This window comes from Colossoma macropomum, unplaced genomic scaffold (genome assembly GCF_904425465.1).
Source record: "Colossoma macropomum unplaced genomic scaffold, Colossoma_macropomum, whole genome shotgun sequence".
Taxonomy (NCBI): Eukaryota; Metazoa; Chordata; class Actinopteri; order Characiformes; family Serrasalmidae; genus Colossoma; species Colossoma macropomum.
Window position 1 is genome coordinate 23,772,575 of NW_023494803.1, and position 26,536 is coordinate 23,799,110.

At 43.3% G+C, this 26,536-nt stretch overlaps 1 protein-coding gene across 1 annotated transcript in view; it reads right to left on the bottom strand.

Moving 5' to 3' along the window:
• crim1 (cysteine rich transmembrane BMP regulator 1 (chordin-like)) overlaps nt 1–26,179 on the bottom strand; it is a 111,554-nt gene extending 85,375 nt beyond the window's left edge. Inside the window, exons 1-2 of the mRNA XM_036592948.1 lie at nt 25,214–26,179; nt 11,630–11,803 (exon numbers count right to left, since the gene is read on the bottom strand). Of these exons, the coding sequence (XP_036448841.1) occupies nt 11,630–11,803; nt 25,214–25,511 (472 nt within the window). The 5' untranslated portion in view covers nt 25,512–26,179. The remainder of the gene's footprint in view (nt 1–11,629; nt 11,804–25,213) is intronic.
• Between the last annotated feature and the right edge of the window lie 357 nt (nt 26,180–26,536).

Here is a 26,536-nt window from a genome sequence, read left to right on the forward strand (position 1 = left end):
ATTCCACACAGACAAATACAAAAAGACACATACACATAATCACACGCACAAACATCCTGCAAGTATGACATGCAGCGCAGCGGCACAGAGCTGACACGCCGCGTCATCTCTTCCCTAATCTTCACCATTAAAATCTGCAGCAGCTTTCTCTTGTCAAAAGCCTTCCTGTCAAGAGCAAATCGGTCACACATGACGACAGAGCGTGGCGCTGTGGGAATTCATTGTGCTTCTGGCGGTGGCCACATTCTTCTTTAATGTCCTATATTCTTGAGCTATGCTCTGCTTGTTCAAAGGAATTCACCCCCGAATTGAACACAGCCTCAAATAAAGACAGACAGATGTCACCACAAATAAGACCGGATTCCCTCTGTGCCAGGCTCTGAGTGCAAATCAACAGAGCTCTGCTCTGAACTGCTGAAGGTTCAAACGTAGTAGCAGTTCTGTTTGGCAAGGCCGTTGCCATGCTGGTGTTTAATATTTTCCAAAGAATTTATCTGTTCGGCACAGCGGGCATTACAAACAGGGAGTATCCCACAGAGGCAATTTGCGGGGAGTTTCTACAGGCTGTGTGTGGCCTGGAGACGAGTGGCGTGGGACGGCTTGTGCTGCCTGCTTATCAGAAGAATGAATATGATGGGTGGGTATTAGTGGGTATTAATCAGTGGGGACGACTGCAGCCCTGCCTGGGGTCTCCCTCGAGCTGGCGGACAGGAACGGCCACCTAAAGCAGCAGCGAGCCTCAGCTGGAGCTTCACTGCAGTGGAAGAAAAAGGTGTACACACTTTCAAATTTCTCACTAATCAGCCGACTCATGCAAAAAAGTGCATCAGCAGCCTGAACACGCAACATATCCTCATAACTACTGGGCGCTGAGATTTTCTCATTACCCCAGTTAAAGCTCAGGCAGGCCCAATCACAGCCCCAGGACCGCCTGGTTCTAACCCGGACAAACACTTCCTGTAAGACTGTACTTAATAGACTTACTTAAATCTTATCGCAATATTTTTCCATGCCTTTTGATATTGATAATTATCAATGATTAATTACTATATGTATTTCCTAATGCACAATTTTAGTCTGAAAAGTCTGAACCCAAAAGAACAAAAACAAAAATCTGATTTAAAAAGAACAATTCCACGCAACTCTACAAACAATGTGGGGTCTTTCTTGCCACAATCTCCTCATCCTGAGACGTTTTCCTCACATAACGGCCATTTTATTATTCATAATTTCAAAATTGAACAGAGTCAGCTACGTAACTCTCTTGTCACACTAGTTTGTGCTGTTAGATCAGTTCTCCCAACCTATCTATTGCGTAAGACATCACTACCTAGTGTAATGAAATAGACATTATTCAAAGTTCAAGTCTTTGCTGCTAAAATCGCACTGAGAAACAGGATGACACAATGATTTTATAAAAAATATTTCAAATATGGTTTTGATGATTAAAAATATGTCTAATTTTAATAATTACCATTATTATTTCATCGCCTACGCATAACTGTTGGGCTCTAATCTGGACAAACACCGCTGGTTTCCAGTCTGGACATACGTCTTCAGCTCTGGCAGCTCCCGCCGCAGCACATCAATCGTCCTCACCCCCACGTCGCTCGCTGAAAACGGAGGCCGCTGGTATAAGAGTTTGAAAGTGCTTCATTTTTTCTGCTCTGGGGTTTTTCGGGCTAGTGGGGCAGTGATGGATGCGGCCGTGTGGAGCGCAGGCGGCTTGGTGCAGGGTGAGCGAGTGAGCGTGCAGAGCTGGGACAAAGTCGCCCAAACCCAGCAACTTCTCAGCACGCATAGATCAATGGGGAGCGACACGGCATAGAGCTGAAGCTGACAAGCAGATAAGCACCACTCCGACAGGTCTATCTATCACATGTCTTTATCCCCCACCGCTAAGGGTCTTCTTCATAGAGGGGAACACCTATGTGTGTCTTTCCACACATCGGCAATTTTTTGGGTGAGGGTGAGGGAGGTAGGGGATGAGGTAGTTTTGCTGCCACTTCCAAGTTCCATGGTAATAGTGCTCTAGGCAGTAGTCCTCATCAAGTCAGAAAGTCGGAAAATTGTCACATCGCTAAATAAGAACTACTAGTTTGCGTAGTCAAAGGCAACTGGTACATTAATCACACTGACAATATGCATTTCCCTTGGGATGGACCAATAGCGTCACTGCAAAAAAACAGCCTAGTCTACAGTGTTCACGTAGGATCAGTGAATACTGCTCCTTCCTATACCACCTCAGCTCCACCTCCACATCCTCCTGCTTCATTGCGAAGTTCATCATTTCCTGTTCAAAGCCTCAGTAGAACTGATTTATATAAACCTCTTTCCTTGCCCTGGCTTGAAAACCATTTATTTCTAACTCAAGTTTCTGACCTGGTTTTCTTCTCCATTGTTTCAACTCACTGACCAAATTATGTTTCTGATTGTTGCCAAGCCTACAGCGTTCCATCTACACATGCATTCTCTGCTGTTCTCTGTTTTTGGATATACCAGTTTGGGTCATTAAAAACTTGCCTTGCACATGAATCCTGTTGTCAAGACTAGTTTGTTAACCTACACAGATAAGACCAAAATCTTAAACACCTTGATAAAGTCTTGAACATGCAAAGGATACCGGTTAATGTGGGATACTGTATGAAATAGTCTCAAGTCTTTGAGTAGTGCTTTATCTTTGTGGATGTAGTCTTACAATAAAAAAAAAACAGCAGATGACCCCAGTTTGGTTAGTCATTAGACACAATTAGCAAAAATGTTCGTACAGTACATTCTGAAAAGTAAGTGCGCACCATTGTCATTAGACTCTTACCTTTTCCCTTTTGTGCCTTTTCTTTAAGAAAGATTCACAATAACAAAGAAGAACCTTCAATTACCATTTGACTTTACAGTTTTTTAATGTGTTTCCTCCTTTTATGTGGTTGAATCAACAGAAAGTAAGTGGTAGCCCATTTTTTCTAACCCCAGGAGACCAGTGGTTAAGTGCGAGATAGAAGAGAATTTTATCTTTCCATAAATTTCAAGAAAACCACCTCTGGAAAAATAGATTCTCTCAGAGCTGTTCTGTATCTTCTCTTACCAAGCACATCAATTAGACATAACGTCAGCTCATTTAAGGCTTTCTCTGCTGTTGACATAATGTAAACGCTACATAAAGACAGATAAATCCATTGCTAGCTATCCGGCATTTGCTGCATTCGTGTCTGTCTGTCAACCTCGGTGAATCAATATTGTTGACCTTTATGATGGCCGTCATATTGAAAGCCCTGTTCGCCTGAAAACTCACTTTTGGCAGCTGTACTGAAATTTGATCAGAGAAAAGGGAGCGTCCATTCACTCAAGACACAGATACTACAGAATGTGCGGTGGTGCATTAGGGTGTCCAGGAAAGAGTGACTCCTGTATAGACTCTGGAGGGATCTTAAATTCAATACACCAGTCAATCGTGCTCTCTATCTGTGTTCTATAAGCTACAGAATTTAATTGAGCACACAACCTTGGTTGATAATAGGATGGACTGTTTGGTACAGTGGATCACTGTCCCCTCTTCTCCTTCTATTCGTTTTTGGGGAAGGAATCCTATCATTCACCCACACCGATATCCACCTCAAGGCCTATGTGGGCTCTCCAGACAAGAGGGCAGCATGACGACCTCTGCAGGTCTACTGTTTGTGCGCATGTATTTGTAATGAAGCGGAAAGAAAGACAGAAAGCACAGGGTGAAAGAGAGAAAACATTTGAGAATTAAAGCTCATAGGAAGAACAAGGACAAGGGTGAGAGAGAGAAAGAAATGAATCCAGCTTTAAAAAAGAAAAAGGGGCTCGACTGAAGGAGCTTTGCAATGCCACACATTCCAGACGATAAGCCCAAACATGCTCTCCCGGAGAGAGCCACGACAAATATTCGGTTACGTAAGGCACGTAACCATTAGCCTGTTGATGCGATCATGTTTCTGGAGAAACAGGGATCAAAGGCTTTCTTGACTTGAAATGATTATGAGCATCGTGTCATTGCAGTAGAGCTCTCTTCTCCTCCAGCGAAAGGACAGATCCCATGTACAGGGACCATGAGTCATGATAACCACATGGACAGCCCTCCCAACACTAAAGCACCTCCTAAAGTTCCTGAGAGAGCCCACTGATTTCCCATCATGTCAAACTGGATCAAAAAACTACATCTATTCAACATTAATCCAAATACCGGATATCTAATTCTGGGAATAATTTGGCAGAGATTGGCTGCTCTATGTTCCTATTTATAACTAAAACCATGTCTCCAGTCGAGTGGTATCATATCTAAATATGTGGACTGTGGTCTATTTGTAGCGTCACTGAGACACAAAGTTCCTTTTTCTGTCTCGGAATCAGCCCCGTGTTCTGCCCCGTGCCCCGTGTTCTGAAACATCTTCCTTCCTCATCTCAAGAATGAGCACATTCATGAGCAGACATACATACATTTGTTTCTTTTTGTTCTTACTGCAGTGAAATTTTGTTGCAAGCGTCTTTCTTCCCTTCGTTCTCTCTCTTGCAGTGCGATTGCCAGTCAAAACACCACATGACCCTCTGGGGTCCTCCACAGTCAACAAACAATAAACTCTTGTTTTGCACGTTTCCCTTTTTTTCTTAGAGATGCTCAGTGCTTTGGCTGCTGAATTAAGCTCTCTGAGAAGAAAAGAAAAAGCTCCATCCTTTACCCCTCAAATTCAAACCCACATAGACGCTCATAACCTACACGCGTGCTTTTGTCAAAACAAACTCAAACAGGCATGCGGCCTCACCCTGCTGTATGTACAGAGTAAACAGGCTAGGATGACCTCTGCAGAGCTGTGGTGGGTTGACAGGAGATTGCATGCTAGCAGCACTTCACAGTATGCAATCCATCCGTCACCTTGCCTCTTGAGAGGTCGCCATTAAAAAAAAGGCCTAAAAAGCGTTAAATGCCAACTCCACACAGAGGCTTAGCTAAATGGGATCAACTAGGTAAGGCCGCGAGAGAGTCACAGAGCCTCCTCTGCATCAGCTTTTATCTCTGTTCAGCTCTGAGAGTGGATGCATCCAGTTCCTCACGAGCAAGCTGACAATAATGGCTAACAATAGATGTGCAAACCTCTACCCTGTTCTGCCAAGCGACTCACGGAGAGAATGCATTTGTGTGTAAAGTGCCAAATGAATGATGTCACTCATAGAAGACATTTTCATTAACTGCTTTTAGCTGGTCTAGTCGTGTTATTGTTAGCTCGGAGATGCAGATCCTTTACAACGACTGTTAAAGTGCAGACTGCTCACAGGAAGGCTGAATACAAATCTACAAAAGTCCCTGACAGAATAGAACCACAGAGCCTTTTCATAAACATGGTGCCTCGATTCTACATCTCATTAGTGACAAAACAGGAATGAATATTCTTGCGCACATTAACAGAATTCAGACTTGGTACAATCAGGGCAGCAAGTCAGAAAGCAGCTTGAAGATCAGTTCACATGCCAACACAGTGTGGAGGACAGTTTCATCTAAAAGGTTTCCTCCTCTTTTCCAATTGAAGGACAAACAAGTGGCGCACTTGAACTCTCCCCAGTGTGATTCATCTTTATCAGCGTGCCACACCACACGTTCCTACCCAGCCATCGCTGACGGACTCACCAAGGGATACCGGAATGTCAACAGCTGCCTGGCAAACAAACAAAACACCTCGGCCTCCCAAAATATTAGCAAACTTGCCATTTTGTGTCCGAAACCATTCGCTCAAACGCCTCCGCTTGGTAATCTCTGGCCTGAAGGTGGAACCAGGGGAAATGAGCTTATCACAAACAAGGCAGTTTTGTAGCAATCATAGGGAACGGAAGAAAATGAAAGAAAGGGACAAAGTGACTTTCTGCAAAGGATGCAATCGTCACGGGCAATCACTGGTCTAAATGTCAACAGCCCTATTTTAAGTGAACTCATTTTTTGCATCAAGGCACGCTGTTAAACAACTGTGCTGTCACTGTGACATCTGTAATAACCAGGCCCAACTGAACTTTCTAAAACGCATAAATAACTGCACACTGTAGTACAGGATCATTTAAGTAAAAATTTACGTCAAAGCCCTTTAGATGTTACCCAAAACCCCAAGAGAAACTAAAACTGACTGTATTAATGAATGCTTCTTTGTAATCCTCTGGCTATTGCTCTACCTTAGACCAAAGATGTACTTTCATCAGACAGATGAAAGCATGTGGGCTGTGGGAGTGGTACTAAATAATAATAGCTGCTCTGGATTACCACCGTCTGCTCACCGCTTTCATTGACAATGATATCCAGTTCTGGTAAGTCGAGCTTCCAAAGCAGCTAATGTGAGCCAAACTGGTGGTACCATCTCATCATCTTGACATGCTTGTGTCAATCTTTGGCCTGTACACTTCCACTCCAGGGAAGCTGCCAATAGCATTATCTCAGCAAATAGAATAATGACCCCTGAGGTCTGGCTGTGAGGGTGTGAGGGAGTGCTAATTATTGGAAAATGGCCACATTGCAATTGGAGACTTCCGATAATTTGATTCGATTGACTTTGCTCCATATACAAAGGACACAGTGCCCCTTTTTTGCTGCGGAGAAGCAGGGCAGAGTGTGAATCACTAGGCTTCAGTAGAGCCTTGACTGGGTCATGCAGGAGAAGAGTGAACTCACTGCTGAGTTTCGGGCTAACCTCAGAACCCAGAATCCAGCTCCTATTTGACTTGAAGATTCTGGGATCAGGCCTTTTTTACAGTGAGCAAGAAAACACTGGTACCCAAGATATTTCCATGCTTGCCATCAGACTTTGCAGCATTCTGTAGAGTGGTGATGATGGGAAACTGCCGCCTGTGGAGGCAATCTGTGTGGTGAGTACTTTGAAATGAGTTAAGTGGCTATTCAAATCATACTACATCCCTTGTGCTTTACCCCTGAGGAAAGTGATGGTGGGCCACAAGCTTCAAGATTTTCTCAAGAACATGAGAAATAGCTAGCCAGACATAGCACCTGTCAGTAGTATTGCTGCAATTCAGTTAATCAGTCTGTTGCAATTCCGTAGATCTAGATCCAAAGGTGAAAAATGCAGAAGAAGAAGTACTCACATACAGCTTTAAGAAGTGAAAAGAATTTTTTTGTTAATTCTCTTATATTATGATGAAGTACTCAATGAAAAATGTCAATATCAAGCACACACCCACTGCTGCTGCTACTGGAATTGTTCATTAGATACTCTCAGACCAAGATCCATTTGAAAGTTAAGTGAACCTGACTCAATTTTCTAGCTGATAAGCTCTGAAGAAGTTCAACTAATAGGCTCTACTTCTTTGGCCCAGAATGCAACTAGCTAGGGTGATGGAATCAATGGCAGCTTAATAACATTACTAATTCTCTGCCTCAGGAGAGTAGAGGAAAACTCTACCAACGCTGTGGGCTTACAGGGGTCGAGCCATCCCTGTAAATGTGACAGAACTACATCTCATTATCACTTGTTTCCAGAGCGGAGGCGTTCTAGTTTCCAAAAGTCTAGCGCATCCTGCTGCCCAGACAGATTGATGTGAGCAAGTTCAGGGAGCCGCAGTGGCTCTAAATCTTGGCGTCCGGTGAGGAGGAGGTGGACCACGCTCACGCTGAATAGACAGATGTCCCCAAACATTCTCATCCGCCAAAGTCAAGGGAGGAGAAAATAACACACAGCAGGAATGCCGAGGATCTGTTTACGGAGCTTTCAATAGCCACCAAGATTAATTACACTCTGCCCCCTCAAATAATCAATTAATGTACATGCCAATGAACAGGAATGGCCATCTTTAAACTTTCATGAACCTTTAACTGTTTCTTCATGTCATACTGTAGCCAGAAGGGCTCTGGAAAAAATCCACATCACAGTTCAGCCCTTTTCAAATATGCATTGTGTGCACTGCTTCACAGGACGAGGCTGCAATGAAAAGTACAGTACTTTTATGCATTCCGTTGCTGGGCTCGCCCCCTCCCCCTCCATTCTCTCCTTGAAAACAGGACATTGTTGAGCCGAACAGAAACATGTTGCTTTTGGCATGAGCGCCTGCTCTCTCTCCGCACACAACAGGGCCTGCAATTAGCATGGCCGGCTCCCCAGAACAAATATTCTTCACTGTAATCCTGCCAGAGCGTCAGAGACACGGCTCTGCGGCAGGAATGCTAGGCATTTCCTTTAATGTGCTTTGGCCTAGCTGGGTCAGAGGAACCAACACTCACAGCGCAGCAGACTCCCAGAGAACAAAACTTCCTGCCTCTCACTCTCCCCTAAAAAAGGACTCTCACTCTCATCTCATATTTCAATTCCCCTAGACTCTTATCTGCAGCTCTTGTCCGCAGTCTGCCTTTTAAAAGGTAGTTTCTTTCTCTCTCACACACACACACACGCACACCGATGTGCTATTCTTGTCTCTGCTTTCTGGGTTTTATCTTAAACAGTTTTCCAGACAGACTTGTGACTTAATATCAAAAGCAAAGAGTGTGTTCATAATCGCTCCCCTATCTGGAGTCGCCTTCTAAAAGTAGTTTTGGTAGCTTACAGAATTACCCCAACCTATGGGTCAGAGGGCTAAACTGGGTCTTTGGAAGACTACCATTTACCTCCATGTTAATTTCAAATGCAGACACTCTTCACAAGTTATGGTGGTTTCCCATAGCCCTCTTATCACTTTAGCACTCTTTGTATTTCCCAAGCCAGTTCTACATGATAGCAAGAACTCTCTCGTCACCAGGGATCCAAAGAACGTCCATTTACAGAAGCCCTGGCTGATGCCACACAAGGTCCGTTTTGAATGGTAAAAGATATACTGTCAGGTCCAAAGTAAAACAACTTTTGTATCTTTATGTTTGTATGCATGCACAGAACACTGAAATTCCCATTCTATCTTCAACCGTTCTTTCACTTTGCGAAAGAGTGTTTTGTTTTTCCTCCTCTGTAAGCTGGCAGTCAGGCATGGCTGAGTAATGCTGACTCATTATGGCATGGTAAAATGTTAACTTTGCAAAAAGCTGGAAATGTACTTGGATAATTCCATCAGAGAAACTTGATTGGTATCTCCAAGCAGTCTATTGGACCTACATCTACAGCTCTGCACCAGAATGGCTTAACTCTTAAGGTCAATCTCTACCGTCCACTGTCTGACTATGATTTACTACTCTGACATTTTTTTCACACCTTGAGAAAATCTAGTTAGCCATCAAAGGTCAACATATTATTCCAGTTTTATTGAGGATTGATTTCCTGTAGTGGGAATGGTCCAGAGGAAAACAGGTGTCATTAGGGAGCCATTGAGGAAAGCTGAGGAACATCATTATCAGTCTCCTTCTGCCCTTTCAGGTGTCCTCTCTTTCTTGGCGTTTAGAATTATTACAGGCTACACAAGACTCCAGAGGTCAGAGCACCTCTGAAAAACATGGCACACGCTGATTCACTGCCGATATTATCGCTCTTCTCTTCAGCATACGCCCTTGCGTATGCAGGATGCCTGTAAATACATTAAATTCCTCCGCTAGCACGGAACTTTTTCCGATGAGATAGGGTGAATGACCTTTAAGGACGAGCCCATATTTCAGCTCGTTCCCATTCGGTTACATGTGCAGTTGTTTAAATGCGGTTCTGTCTCTTTCCGCCCCTTTGCTGTCGGCAACGCAGCAAGGAGTGGATGTGGGAGGATGAGATGGAGTTTAATCGCATTATGGAGAAGGTTCCAGTTCTGTGTGACAGAAGCAATTGTTTAATGTAAAATCAATAAGATCTCACTATGTCTTCAGACTCCAAGTGCAAAAAGATGGGCTTAGTTGATGGATCACGACAGTAATGTTTTTCTTATGTAAATGATAACCGCTGAGCGCATACAATTACGACAGCGCAAAAATGTGCCCCCGCCCCCCCAAGCCCTTGCCATACTGAGCACAAACAGATGCATGAAGATATTGAAAGAAAAACAAGTTCCCTTTTACACAACTACCAAAAAATGAACCACTTTCTCAAGCAGGAAAAAGCCCATTATGTTCTGAGGTTGCTGGTGAAGGTGGGTAGTCTTTATACATGCCTCATTAAAGAGAAGCCAGCGTGTATAGTGTACGAACTTGATAGTACAAGACAACTAAGCATGAGCAGCACAATGCTGTTGTAAAATTGAAATGAAAAACAACATACTAGGACCAGTCTGAGTATAAAAGGCCCATCTACATATAGATGAAGAAAACAGCAGGTATACTTCAGCAACACTGAGCTGCCAAAGACACAGCACAACAGCAGCCACAACTAGACAAAATATCACTAAACACGTGACAACTGCACACACGCCCATTAAACAGTAGCCCAACCTAGACACAACATCATAATAAACAAGTGGCAACTGCGTGACAGACAATGACTTCAAAGCCCAATCAGTCAAAACAACATAACAGCCACCTATTATTAAGACAAAACACTGAAGGGAAAGCAGCCTGCTGCAGGGCCGACGAAAGTACACAAGCCAAAATAAAACAACAAGGGCCATCACCCGTTGCTAGGACCGTTACGATAACAAGCATATATTTTTCAGTTTAATTGCCAGTGTGCTGCCAGTCCAGGGTGAACACACAGGCGCAGGCAGGGAATGCAGTGTGTATCCATCAGGGAGCGCGTTCTTCAACGCAACATTTGCATTCTGATAGCCCTATAAGGGGCCTTATCAGCTTTGGGTAAATAAAGTCATTTGTTAGTTTAATCACAGACGTCTGAAGAAACTTGTCATATAAACAACACGGACCTGAAAAAAAGAGGAAAGAAAAACATTCACTCTTCCTACCACACCTCTTGCAAAAGAAAAAGCAAAAGAAAAGACCATATCAAAATAAGATAAAAAGCGTTTAGCTCCAGGGATTTCAAGGGAGTTGTTATCCAGTGGTTTGAGCAAGCGCAAAAATGCATTAGAAAAACAGTCAGGTAAACATGCTTTGGGTAGCACTTTCTGACAAATTCTGAGAGTAATCTGTTAATAAACAGTTCAGTGGATCCAAATTAATATAATTACAGGAGAAAAGACAAGATAAGTGGGACAAATATAAACAGTATGACAAACAGAAAATATGGGCAAATATAAGCAGCGTCACGGAATATGACATTTACATCCACCTGAATCTGATGCCCATCCATCAGATTAAGTTCAAATTAATTCCCTGAAGGAGATCATAGGTTAAATCAGTCCTAAAATGATCCTAAGAGACTGCTGCTTATTTGATTCATTCATGATCATTTTGGAACTAACAACAATGTCCATTCCAATTACCAAGTTAATCACAGATAATTTAGCATAGCAGAAGTATGTATTATACCCTTTATCCACAAAGGGAGGGAGTGCTTCTCGAAATGAGACACACAACACTAAGACAGCAGACGATAAATAGCCTCCCTCCAAGACCATTAATCAGCCCTGTAATGTTTATTTGGGTAAACTCAGTGAATCGAGTAGCCGGGGGTGTCCAAATGAAAGGTTTAGGCCTGACACGCATCAGTGAAGTTTGATGTTGCACAACGACATATTCTGAATGCTATATTAAAACATGACCATGCATGTACAAGCTTCTGAGTTAGTTATTCACACAGCGATAGAGAGAAGGAGGGAGTGAGAGTACCTTCGATCTTCCTCAGGGCTGTCTGACAAGCTTCCTGGCTGGCAAACTCAAATGGGTTGTTGCATGTTCGTACGCTGTCACATTCACACTTCCCATCGATGATGTTACAGCCCGTAACCAGGTTCTCATTGCACGGCTCAAATCCCAAGAGCTGGTCGTCATCCCAGTTTTCATCTGAGAAAGGTTCAAAGAGAAACAAGTATTTATGATGCTGAAACAATTCCAAACCCTGATGGATAAGGGCCTTTAAGTTCCACATAAGGGAACTCAAAGGGCCTATATAATGGAAAACTGAATTTTTCTCACTTTTATGAATTTAAGAAGGTTGATGAACTATGTATACACTGTCAAAGTATCAGAATGTACTCTGTACTCCCCATTCCATAGGGTCCATAAATGCATTCTGAATTTGTTGTTTCTGTCATCACAAAAACCAATACATTTATGTATATCCACCTGTCCACCCATATGCAAAGGAAATACATTGTCATATCTATTTTCTTCTATATTTTTCATGTGAAGTTTGTGGTATATTTCCATATATCTTTGAAATGTATGAAAACACTTAAATTGGACACCCTTATATACATATATATAATAATATATATCATTAATATATATACACACATTTATATGTACACATATACATGAATGCTAAAACATATATTGCATATATTTTTAACCTGCATGAAGAGAGGTTTGAAAATGGTCATGTAAAATTAAACTAAGTAGACCCCGGGAAATTAAAAATTATGGGAAAAGTATATATGTGCCATTTTAACATTTAAAAATGTTGCCTATAGTTCTCTGCACAACTGAAAAGAAGCAACTGAACTACAACTGAGGTGAATATACATTAGGCTATAGATTCACTGCTGAGGTAATGAGAGTAGAGGAAAGTAGATTAAAGCAGAACCACTCTATGTCCAATTATAAGTGACCATGACTGACAAACAGTACCTGAAAATCTTAGGAATGAGAAAGAGAAAAATACAATCCACTTGTTCTTAATGTATAATGCTTCTTCTGCATAATGTGTCTCTTTCACATTTACTTTATGGTGACATTTCAACAAAGAGCAGCAATTTTGAAAACAAGAATGACCCTGAACCTTGCAACACTGCAATCTCCCAGCAACATTATGAAGTGTTATTTGCAGTGCAAACACATATTATTGATATGGGGTCTGGTGTTTCAGCTTACTGTGTGCCCACCTTATCAGCGTGCGTGTGTGCATGTGTGTTCAGAGGAGAGAGAATACATTGGGCTGTATATGCACATTCTACAAGTGCCTGTGCATGCACAGAGGTGCATTTGCATGTGTGCAATGTGTGTCTTTCCCAGAATCTGCCTCTGAGGAATGCAGCCTGCTCCCCAGTAAATAAAGGCCAGTAGATTTCTATGGACACTTCCTTCTTCACGAAGGTCACTGAGTTGCCTAGTGAAATCCTTACTTACCCAACATTGGCTATATAACACAGTGAGTAACAAGACGGTATCTGACTGCACAATAAATTGCGTTGTGTGTGATTTTCTTGACCAACGCCAACATCAATCTTGTAGTTGGCCACAGTTACATCAGATATGTGCTGCTTAGTGCCCTTAAACTTGTCCAAAACACCCTCTGGACTGATCCCTTTAAATACTTTTGGGTGAGGACAAACAAGCAGTGGAAAAATGCTTGGAGAACACTGGTGTGCTGTTGGCCGGGTGGGTGTATGGCTACTGGTGGGAGTGCAGCAAAAGACTCCCAAAGGCAGACCATAGATTCAGCCTCTGGGATTGAACATGGTGGGTGTGATCACAGCTGCACAGCACAACGCCCATGGATACAGGACCTGTATTGCGCTCCAACACTGACCAAATGTGGGAGTGCCATTTACTGTTTAGCCTGTGTGTGTTGGAGGCACAAAAATCCACCAATGCATCACCATGCATCAATACGAAGATGGCAATTCAACTGCCTTGATTTTGGAATGTCAGAATCTATTACAATAAAGCGTGCCCTCAGCTTGTGGCCAGTTCTCTGGTTATTTTCAAATACAAAAATCCTCTAAATCCACATCAGCATGTGGCAGCAGTCGGCAGGCCAAAGAGTAGGGGTGAGAAATATGCTAGTTATGTCTGATCTTCAGCATCTAGCAGAGTTCTTCAGCATCTAGCTCTAGCAGTTCAAAAGCTTTTATTGTCTATATCTCACCAGACTGTTCCTCAAGTCACATCTGTGTTTTAGTGTAGTTTTAAAAATAAAATCTAGCCCTTTCACAATTATTACATAATAGCCTGGTCACAATTATTTGACCTGACTGTAATTACCTCAAGGGCCGATATCCTATATTTTATTAAATGCAAAGCACTGATTTGTAATTCACTCACTCACTCACGTTTAACAAGACTGTCCACAAGGGGGAGCTACTGACACCCTTGTAACTAAATGAAACTAACCTTGTGTCAGCTTAAATAAGTCTACTGAACACTGTGGACACGCAAGAAGCAGACGATTTCTAGGACTTTTAGGGTACTACATGCTGGTGCTTTGCACCAAAGACGTTGTGTCCTTGTTCTTGTATTTTATATTTTTTCCCTCGTGTTCATGTAACATTTGTGTTAGTTTTACGTATCGAAAATAGCTGTCATTATTTTTTTTATGTGACCACTTTGCAACCTCTCTTTATACCTTAGAACAGGCTGTTTTTGTTACCCTGCCTTTAATACTGTTATTACCTCTAAAAGCACAGCTTTTAATCCAGAGACATGGAGAAGCATAAAAAAGCCACCTACGCCTTCCGTAAAACCATAAAATCAGCCAAACTTGAGTACAGAGCAAAGATAGTATCACAGTTCAACACCACCAATGTGTGAAGCATGTGGCTGGGGCTAAACACAATAATGGACTTTAAGGGGAAAACTCACAGTGTGACTAACACCAGTGCTGTGCTTCCTGACGAGCTTAACACTTTTTTATGCTCATTTTAAAGGAAATCATGCCGAATCTCTGAGAAAGCACTCAATACATTAAAAGTATTCTTCGTCGTGTGAATACAGCGACACACTCTAGTAGTTTGTTCAGTATGGAAACAAGGTTTTAGTTTTTCTCTCCTGCAGCCTCATGTTTGTTTTTACCACTTCACTCATCTTTAATTTTATTTTGCACCTTGTATTTGGTGTAAAATGATATTTCACTGTTTGCCATATCTAACAAAGACAACCCACTACACCAGACTTGTTAGGTTTATCACATTTAGTTGTTCCTCACCCAATGGATGGGTTTTGAGCTGAATCGTTCTTCTTTGTCATGCTTAACAGTTTCCTGGTCTACCAGGCTTGAAACGACTGCCCACTCACAAGTCAGAACCCTGTCCAGGGTAAATAAACGTACAGCGCTCTTTCAAGAATTGTATTTTTACTGAGCAAAGTGACATATTTGATGCCAGATGCTATGCCAGGGGCAGAAACGTGGGACGCAGGAACTGATTTCAGGATTGCAACTGTGAAAAATAATTACATTAATAAAACATTCTGAACTTTATAATAATTTAAGTGTAGTAAAGACTCGTGTGCTTGTTTTAGAGTGGAGTTTGTATTTTTATATTAAATATATTACATATTCAAAATCTGCAGTAACCGTGTATTTTTTAAATGAAAGCCGTACTTTCGTTATAGTGAAGTTCACTTTGTGGCTCAAACACACGCACTTTGAAGTTCAAAGAGAGAAGGTCTACAGCCAGTTCTGAGCCCCAAAGTGACCTGATGTTGCTTTTATCAGCTTAAAAAAATCATGTAATGTAATAATAACATTTATAACCCATTATTTCTCCTGCTCAGTGAATCTGGCAAACCTGAGTAACAAACAAAAATGTGTTTTGTTAAACACAGACCTAAGGCTCTGGTCCAACAGAGCAAAACACACACACATTATCTACGCCGCTTATCCTTCTGGGTTGTAAAGGGTGCTGCAGCCTATCCCAGCAGTCATTGGGCGAAAGGCACAAAAAACCCTGGCCAAGTCGCCAGTCCATCATAAGGGCAGCAGAGTGAAGCAAAAAAGTTAAAACAGAAAGCCTCAAAAAGTAAAGACTTCATGTGCTTCTCACTTCCTGCTGCACTGGACCCACTGCAATTTGTCTAAAGAGATCCAATGATTCTTTGTCCCTGACACTGTACACTGCCCTCTCCCATCTGGACGAAAGGAACACACATATGTGAGAATGCTGTTTGTGGATTACAAGCTTAGCATTCAATACCATTGTGCCCTCAATGCTCAACATTAAGTTTCGTGCTCTGGGGCTGAACAGTTCTCTGTGCAGCTGGAGCCTGAACTTTCTGTCAGGCCGTTGCCAGGTGGTAAAAGAAGGGAAGCCTCCTCACTGACCCTCAAGGGAAAAGTCCACACACCCATCTCGATCAACGGGGCTACTGTTGACAGTCAGGAGCTTCAGGTTCCTCGCCATACACATCACAGAGGACCTTACATGGTCAGAACACACCACACATGTGGTGAAGAAGGCACAGCAGCACCTCTTCTACCTCAGAAGGCTAAGGAGATTTGGTAAGAACCCTGTATTCATTTTACACCTGCACTGTTGAGAGTGACATGACTGGCTGTGTCACTGTCTTGTACAGGAACTGCACTGCTTTTGAACACAAAGCTCTGCAGAGGGTGATGCAGACAACATAGCAGATCACTGAGGTTCAGCTTCCATCTCTCCTGGAGTTATACACCAGTCACTGTCTAAAGACGAGTAAGAAAATCATAAAGGACTCCACCCACCCAAACCACTGTCTGTTCTCACTGCTGCCGAGTAGTAGGCGGTAAAGAAGCACAAAGGTCCAGATTCTGCTGATTTTCAGGACAGCTTCTTTACCCAGGCCATTAAGCTACTGAACAGCCAGTAGCTACGCAGTGAATTGTACATGTGGCCTGCACTCACACAGCACACCTAACCTTATGGACTCACATGAACAATCCCCATCTCATCCTCAACCCTTTATGAACCACATATGAAGCCTAAGTCACTCTGTATTTTTATCATACAGTAACAATACAGCCCAATGCACACCATTTACAGACTGTCACCCACTTTCTCACCTCTATACTATGCATCAAGTACTGCACAGTGCCTTTTCAGGGTCGCTTATATTAGACAGGTTGTCTATAAAAAACATTACTATGTGTGTTCTAGTGTGTATGAAGTATATTTGATTGTATGTGTTCTCTGTGTACCTTATATAAATGGCAATACTGGACTGCTGCTAAGCGTGTATAATAATGTGTGCATCTCAAATATTTATACTGTGTAATACACGATCACAGTATTCACATTTGCATACTTTTGCATTCAATTTTTTGCAATAAAAATCTTACATAGTCATACCCATGTCTATAATGTGGATATCTTATGTGGTGGCATAGTGCATACATAATCATAGTGAGTACGGTAACATGTATAAGTTGTATATTTCTATCTTTATATTTGTGTGAGTAAAGTGCAATAGTATGTTTGTTAATAGGTATGCTTTGCAGATTTAATACTGTGCTTTGTGATGGGCTAAGCACCTAAGATTTTCACTCACCTTCACATCCATGTAAATGTGATGGGACAATAAAAGTGATTTGACTTGTTCTAATTGACTGTATCGTCCCTTGTTCAAAAAGCACTCAGAGCTGCAATTATTTTTCACAGTTAGCTTGAAATCTGAGTTTTAATAATGCACCAAATCACAATCAAATCAAAGATTTATACCTCTGCAAAGTGTGTGAACGTTTGTGTGTGCATGTGAGAAAGAGAGTCCAAGGTTGCGACGTGATGTTCAGGAGCTACGTCCTTGTCTTTTTCACCTCCGCCTTGGGGAGCGAGGGCCATGAATAGCTGCTGTCAACAGGCGATCCTTCAGTAACTAAGCCCGGCTCTCTGGACTGGCCCTGGGTCACTTAGCGGGGTGAGGAGGTTCGAGACAGAGCAGGCCCAGCCAAACATGTCTGCCAGTAGCCTGGCATGGGGCTTGTATGATAAACATACCCTTGGTGGTCTGAGCCACACACAGAGTCTCGGCCTGGCAACATCACGGAAAGAGATGTGTTGCTGTGGTCCCTCACCTCCTCGAAGCTTCCACACGAAAAGATGCCTTGGACGAAGGGTGCCGTTTCAAGTCCCCGAGCCACGGTACGCTCCAGAAGAAGTCGTATATAGCTGCTGAGATTAGATTTCCATTCCCAGAGACCAAGGACAGAACATCTTTTAAAAGCGTGGTTGTGTTTTGACACTGCTCCTGAGCCAAGCACACCACGAACATACACCAACAAAAGGAGAGTTAAAGGAAACCACATTCTGCTGTGTTCTACGAAGAGGATGACAGTTCCATTAGTAGGTTTAAGGATAAGGTGACAGTTTTATTAAACCTACATACAAACAAGAAACCCCTACTTCTATTAAGGCCGTACAAGGGGATGCTGCACGGCTTCTCTCTGAAAAAAAAACAAACAAAACAAATATCTTTGTGTTCCAGCGTAGGCCAGAGCGTTTACCACTACCTTGCCTCAGACAGATAAATAATGAGGAAAAAACGCAGCCAGTAACATTACCTAATACATATCGGCCGGTAAACAAACAGGCAGCTTAAGCATTCCACTAAAAAGTATGCGAATAACACCTAAGGCTGAATCTGGAACAAACCTACAAACAACAAACTCTTCAACTTCAGTATGCTGGTGGGACTGAAAAATCAGTGCAGTCAAAGCACAAGTGAAAGGCTACCATGGCAGCGCTTTCCTCATATCTCGGCATGGCATCGAATTACAGCTCTTCCCGTTAGCCGCTACATGAGCCCTCATTCCGCTGCCGCGCACCACAGTGGCACCTGCTTGATCTCCAGGCAGGAGGCCATCCTGAAGCACAAAGCCTTTGTTAATTTGATTCCAAGGTAACTATTAATTACTTTGCTGTGAAAAGAATAGATTTTTAACATGGATAGCATTACATTCAGGGCAAAAAACAACAGCAGGAGTGGGCACGGAGAGGGGATTAAAATGCAGATTACGAACACCAATGGATGAAATTCATTTTGCCGCTCCTGGTTTCGCCTTAAGGAAGCTGCAGGTTTTTTGGGCCAAGCTGTGAAGCTCTTCTGCCCAGAAGCAGTGTCCTCCTCTCTTAATTCAAACAAGGGAGGTTTTTCGTTACAGCCCCGCTTCTCTAGCCTGAGGGCTGGAACCGTAACCCCTGCAAAGACTTGAACTTTTCCCCACTGCGCTGTCCTCCATCCACACGAGGATACCCACTGCTATACTGCTTCAGAGCCCCAGAGGAGAGAGGGGCTGACAGAGAGGCTGCCACAGGGAAGGGAAGCATTTCCACTTGTCTTCCCTGACTGCACAGGACAACCTGCTTTCAAAACAAATTGAATCTGGCCTCCACTGTCCCTTTTTGTGGACAGAAGGAAAAAAACAAACAAAACAAAAAAAGCAAGGTAAAAGGGCACACATCCACAGTTGCTGACAGTGACATTCAATTTTTAAAGAGAGGAAGTTGAGCGCTTTGGTCTAAAGAGTTTTTAAGACCTGGTCAGGAACTTGCCTCTTCTGCTAGCATCACAGCAACTGAGGAGGGAGCAAACGTAGAGCCAAGAGCTCTGCAGGAACATAAAACAATCTGATAATGGAAAGAAATATAAGGAAAAGTGCGGGCTCGGAAGTGCTCAGAAACTTCCAGTCTAATCTGCTTCATATTCAGTTTGCTTCGATCATGAAAGTACCGCAGGAATCACTTAACCCTTGTTTTGATGGGTCATTTAGCATTTTGGCAGAGGAATTCCATACAAAAAAGGCCTGGATGACATTGATTAAGAGCAATGTGGAGCTCCTTTGTTAACAGACAGAGGCCTGTGTATGTGTGGATGACACTAATGAGGATAGACATGCCTGCATTCTTCAGGTGTTCTCTCTGAACAGATTGCCCATAATCCGCATCCCGTTCTCCCCGCTCTCCAGTCATTTAGGAGATAAAGACCACTGATCACTCTCACACCTAGACACATTATTTTAGAGCAAAGCCTTCACATGTTGGCAGCAGTGACTTGGTGCAGGAGTCTGGCAGTACAGTTGTGTGCAAAGGTATTAGCACCCCAGCCAAATTACATATTTTGTTGGGTTTTGAAGCAGAAAGAAGTAAATATCACCTCTGCACTAAAGTACTCTCACTAGTAACATTTGTTGTAAATGTTAATGCATAGTTACTTTATATTTGACTAACTTAACTAAAAAAATTTAAAAAATGAATTAGTAATCATGGTATGTGCAAACATTTGGACACCTTACTAAGTTAGTACTAACTAACACCCCCTTTGGCATACATCATAGCTTTTGGAGCCAGCTAGGAGACTTTTTGTTCTTTTTTTTAGGAATTTGTCCCCCACTCTTCCTTGCAAAATGCTTCTATCAATATTACCCAGAAGATCTACCCAGATTTTCAATACTCTTTATGTTAAGGGACAGTGAGGGTCATTCCAAAAGCTTCAGCAGGTTTTTTTCTGCTTAGAGAATTGAGAAGCTGCCACCTCCGTCCAATTTCGTGCCGCCTTCAGCTCTCAACAAAATTCTGACAAGTGTCTTCATGGAAAACACTGTTTTCTAACAAGCATTGCACACAGTGGATTTATATAATTTGTAACTGAAACTGAATGTGCTGGCACTGTATCGTAATCAGCACAGTGAAAACTGGAGCAGCAGTAAAGCATGGTTGCAACTAGCTACGATGACAGTGAGGTCCGGACTTCAGTAGTTTTAGAGTTTCAGAGGGGTTTTTCATGTATCTACACACATGATTTTTGATGTGGAAACAGCGCCATTCTGATAATGCGGTAGCGACTCGGGCGCAGCCCTTACAGGTCAACCCAATCAAACAGGGAGAGAATATCTATTAAGCCACACTTTTATACATACATACATACGCACACACACGTTTTTTCAGTTTAAAATGAATGTGTCAATAAACAGTTAAATTAAAAATTAAACAAAATTAAACAATAGTGAGTTTATACTAATAGCAGTTTATAGAAGACAGGAACAACATTATACTGATGAAGATATGATGACAACTGAAGATCCTTCACTTATATCCTCGGAAAACATCAAGTTTTGACTGAATTCTCTTTTGATACTCCTTCAACGTGCTTGCAAACACTAGATTCAAGAGCACAACCAACATTAACAATGTTCTTCCGGAAATTTCAAGCAATTACGCATTTCCACCAGAGAAGTCTCTAAATCCCCAAATGTTACCTTGTGCAGCTTTAAAGAGTCAGATTCATTATGCTCCGGGTCTGTCACCAACTGACAATGCCCACTGGCAATTCTCGACCTGCCTAATCAGTCATAACGAGTCAATTAAGGCCTAACGAGTGAATTCACAACTGGAAAGATGTAAAAACTTTTGTACATATCACAATCAATATTTTCATTTTTTTTATTGTTAAGTTGATGTAATTAGGGATGCCCAAACTTTTGCATATAACTGCAACTACATTGTCATCATGTCAAAAATGCTAGCCCTGAGTGCCAAACCATGCAAATAAATTAACACTGTCCCTGCTAAACCTCTATGCCTTCACATGCCAAGGTGAACCGAGAACGGAAGGCAGTGAAAAAAATACTGGTTAGAACATGCAAGTAAATGCACACGCTTCGCAGAGCCAGCGTCTGTGCTGTATGTGCTCCTTTCTTAGTAGATTAATACGTTGTTTTTAAGGCGGTAAATTATTTGGCATCAGTCAGTCGGGCTGACATGCAGCCAGAGGGCTGAAAGCTCAGAGAGGCAGCTACAGGCCAAGTGCACACATTCCTCCGGTAAACTGCAAAAACAAGGGGAAGAGGATGTGTTCTGAGTGTGTTCACTTTTTCTGCTCCTTCCTGGTTCTGCGCTGCTAGGACAGCCTCCACTGAACCCTCCAGCTGCTTTCAGGAGCAAGCGAAGCCATCTTTGGACAGTTTCTCTCTTTCTGACGCTGGCTGTAATTATTTTAAAATATGCAGGAACGCATGATCAACAAAGCAAACGTCAATGGCTCTTAAAGGTACAGGCAGTACTGGGAATAGACTTTCTGGAGCCTTCACACTGCATAAAGCTATCTTTGATTTGTTTGGGCCAAACAGACTTTTTGCAATAATAAAGCCTTTATGACAGTGTGCAAATTTGCTCAGCACTTCTGAAAAATATTCTGGATTGCATCCTGTACAAACATCCTCTTTGATCACATTCACAAGTGTATACTTTTGATATGGAAACAAATGCAAAGAACCACATTTATACACACAAAGTAATTCCTTAAGCTGCCAGCATTAAAAGACTGTATTAAATGTAGAACAATTAAATTTCCAAATGCCTCATTCTTCAGACTTACTTTCATACCTTTTATCTCGAGTGGTTAAGTGAGAATGACAACACTCCTTGTCAGCAGTGTCCTACAGCTATTAGAATGGGCCTCCTAAGCTCCATTCTCTTTAAACCTCACTCTGCCTAGCTCCTGCAATAGAGCAGAATCTCTCCTGGCCAAGCAGGACACCGACCCATCCAATTAATATGTTTATATACAAAGCTGTCTAGTTTTATTTCTTATTAAATTAATAGCATGAAAAGTACCTACTTACAGCAGCTATTTATACATTATGAAAACACATTCATGGTGAAGATCAGGGGAAATTGTCATCAAACAATCAACACTATGAAAACGTTCGTGGCTGCAGAAATTCAGGAAAAAAGCAGGGATGCACCGATACAGCAATTCCGGGCCGATGCCCATATCCAATATTTTTCATGTATATATCTGCTGATGCTGATACAATTACATATATTCTACATTCATAAAACACAGAAATTGGGACTACTTCTACCTGGATTCTCATTACAGAGAAATATAATATTTATTTATATCAGATTGCAAATGTAATAAAATTAATAAAGTGCAGACAGAGGTAACGCTACATAAGCACTGAATAACATTTAAAAAGTAGTATGTGATATTTATGAATGGCTTATATAGATATTTTAAACATCAAATAACTTTTTATTGACATAATGGCCCTTAAAACTAAAGTGACAAGTCATTAGTTCAACTTATGTTATGAAGTTTTTAGGCCTCTGCCTTGTAAGTTTCAAGTATCAGAAATTTAAACATCTGCCAATGTTCTGTTTTAAATCAATTATCTGCTGATGCCAATGATTCTGATATCAACATGCCTTACTAAAAACATCTACATAAAGGATTTCCTCACAAATTTCTTCTGATCGCTTTAACAGAACCTACTGATAGTTTTACCAGAAAGCATTCCAAACTTTTACATTACATCAGATTCCATTACACAACATAGAAAACACCTCCTGCTCTTGGCACAGGTCAGCAAAATGGACTAACGTGCAGAAGCTGAGTATGAACCGCTCAGATGTACGTTGCCTGCAGGGGCCGGTACAGGCTGCGTGTTTAGCGTACTGGGCTGTGCTACGTGATGCTGTGGCGGGGCCTTTGGTGATTGGTTCTCACGGAGCCAGGGTCTAATGCAACTCCGCTGTGGAGTGAAGGCAGAGACCCAGGGGAGCCCTCCAGCACTCCTGTTAATGGAGGGCATGGAACATCACCCATCCGCTCCCAAGGCACAGCTCACTACAGGGATTCTGACACTACCCATTGGAAGAGATGCGACGGGCAACACAGGCCTCCCCAGGCACTCTCAGGGTGCTTCAGCATCACCGTGACCTGTCCGGAGCAATCTCATACTCATCCTGAACGAGTCACAAGTTCAGACATGGATCTAGTGGTCAGTCGACAGGGAGAAATACATTGACTATGGATGAAAGTTGTCATGACTGTATAAATCCTGGGTGTCACAAACTTTGCACTTAAGAAAAGGGATGTCCAATTCTGGTTCAGGGCCCAGTTTGATGCTTTCCCTGCTCAAACAGGTCTAGGTGCTTGGTCAGAGCTGGGAAATCACCAAACTGTGCTCGACTGTGGCCTGGGCTGAGTTTGTAGGATACTCATAATTTGGCCTGCAGGACTGCCAGAAGATTTGAAGCTTAATATAAAAGCATGTCCACCAGAGATTATGGAGCAGTTTACTGGCAAGACCATGCAGGACCTCCTAAGTTGTTATGAGGTTATGATTGGTGTTACCATGGCAGGACATACCGGCAAAACTCCAGCTCACGCAGCCCTCCCTTTGATCATGCTCACTCTTGGCTTTGACACTTTATGCCAATCTGTTTTCTTGGCTAGGCTACATTAGATGCCACCTGAGAGATTACATGCCGAACAGTCGAGACGCCATCAGCATGTTTTCATAACCAGCCATGTTGCAATCTGAGCCACAGCATCGCACAGCACGTCCCCTGACCAAGCCTCTGTGCAGAGCAGGACTGGGCCATAAAAACAGAAGCAAAACAACCAGCAGGCCTCTCTGCCGCTCTCCCTCTCTCCTCACTCTCTCAGTCACGGATCTGCACAGAAAATCTGAGTTTGAGTTCTACCACAAATCTCTTGAGTTATTCCCGCAAATAATTCATCTCTTTTGTTCTCCACTCCAAGCAAACCCACGTGGCTGCAGCTCTTCTCAAGTTCACAGCCCCTGTGTGATTTGCGTGGAGTTAACGTGCTCCAGCTCAACAGGTGGACACAAATTTACTCTGAAGTCGTAACGCTCTCAGATACAACAGCAGCCGCACTGACCGAGACATCGCGGAGTGTGTTAAGAGGCATCCTGGCGAGGAAAAGGCACACTTGTGACTCGACGCTGACGTCCCTTCTGTAAAATATACTGTCTGACGCGCAAGCTGAGTTGCATAGCAGACATTCCAGCGAAAAACCAACAAGCCTCGGCGGAAAGACTGGGGCTGGCACCGCGTCCAAAAACAGCACGGAATCCGTTAGCAATACCCCAAAGAAATGGAAAACCGACATGCTGCAAACACATTAACTAGCCTGCTCGCTCCATCTCCCCTCCTCTCTCTCTCTCTCTCTCTCAGCGTCGCTTACTGTAAACGCGTGGAGGCCAAACGGGTAAGACAGAAAAGCTATACTCTTCCTCAGCAATGAGGGTAAGTTCGAGTCAGCGTGACGCGGCTGATAATAACGACTCGCTGATTATCTAGTGCTACTGCTGGCTTCATTTACAGCTTCAGGCTAAAATTAACAGTCGTAATTCACAGTTTATTCCTGTTTCCCCCTTCAGGAACCTCTCCCAGACTGCAAGTCTATCAAGCCAAGTCTTCAAGTGCAAATACCTTGTTTTCGTAGTACAAAACGTCTTAATTACTTCGCCCTGCTTCTTTACAGAGAAGTCGCATAAATTTCATTTTGTAGACTTTACATGTTAAATATGTGACTTTTCTGTAAGGGTTATTTATGTACAGTTGCACAAAACTCAACTTTCTCCTCTGGTGGTCTCGGAATACCCCTTCTCTACATATTTAGGTGTTTTCCTCTGCTCTAATACAACTAAATCAGCTCAAACAGTCCTTCCTGAGTTGAAGTAAGAAGGGAAAAAGGACTGAAAAACACTGTTTTGTACAGCCTTGGCAGGCAGGTAGGCACACGCACCTTCGCAAACTCCGACCTCGTACTGGGTGATGGAGGCGCCGTCGAGCGGCGGGCGGATGACGCAGCGCAGCCCCGCGTCGCACGTCCCGTACAGCCCGTACACGCCGCCGCAGCTCTCGTTCTTCTGCTTGGCGCACACGGAGCAGCAGCCGCAGATGCCCAGCACTACGGCGCCCGTGCACTGCTTGGGCTCCTCGCACTTGGACTCGTCGCAGGGCAGACACAGGAGCGCCGCGCCGCCGCGCAGCACCAGCACCGCCAGCTGCGAGACCAGCACGCATTTCACCAAGCGGTGCATCCTGGAAAAAGAGGCCGTGAAGAGAGTGCAAAGAGGTGGAGGAAAGTAGCCGAAAATATATGTTCAAACGTATATCCAAACCCACCACCGCCCCCAACCTCCAAGTTCTCCCTCTAGAAAAAAACACACCGTGCAACGGCGGGGATTCCAGCAAAGCGATCAAACGCGGTGAACAATGGCTCTAAACGAGCGTGTAATGGGGGCTCCTGGTTTTACAGCGTCCGTCGAAGGAACGAGGAGGCGTAAACTTTTTCTCTTCTTCGCCGAAGCTCGTCGTTCAGGCAAAGCCGCTGGAAGGCGCGACACAAAGCGGCTCTTAGCCCACGCTGCTGACGGCGGACATGGCCCCGGACTCAGCGCTGCTCCAGCACCACCAAAACTTTCCTCCTCGTCCTCATGCGTCTCTCTCTCTCTCTCGCTCTGCGAGTCCTCTCCCTTTCTCTTTCTCCTGCTCTGTTTTTTTAAGATAGAGAAGCTGGGGGGATTTCAGTGGTTTCTTCCTGTTCAGCGTTTACGATGGAGGTCCATAAAAGCACGATAATTCCCTTTCTGAAGAGTGAAGAGAAAGAAAAGCCGGTGGTCGTGTTCTGTAGGCACTGAGCTGAGCGCGACTGAAGAAGAAGAAAAAACGGGCGCTGCTCTTCACTTCCCTCAGTCAGAGTCTCTCTCTCTCTCTTTCTCTCTCTCTCTCTCTCTCGGCTCCGCTCCGCCGTGACCTCAGGACGGAACCACGCCCATCTTGCGTTGCGTTCAGGCCAGATATGGAGCACAGGAAGCATTGGGCCGCGCGGAGGGGCGGGAGGGGGTCTCAACAGGCCGCGTGGTTAGAACCCGGTGCTGGTGGGGAATGTGGGGGCCCCGCACAGCTCCGAAACAATTACATTCCCTCTCTCTCTCCCTCTCCCTGTCTCTCTCTCTTTTACAGTAAACCATTTTTTTTGTGCAGGGAGAGAAAAACAGGGCATGTGGCTGAACATTTGAGGCCTCCAGAGAAAGCACTGATGTGGAAAGAAGAGGCTTGTAGA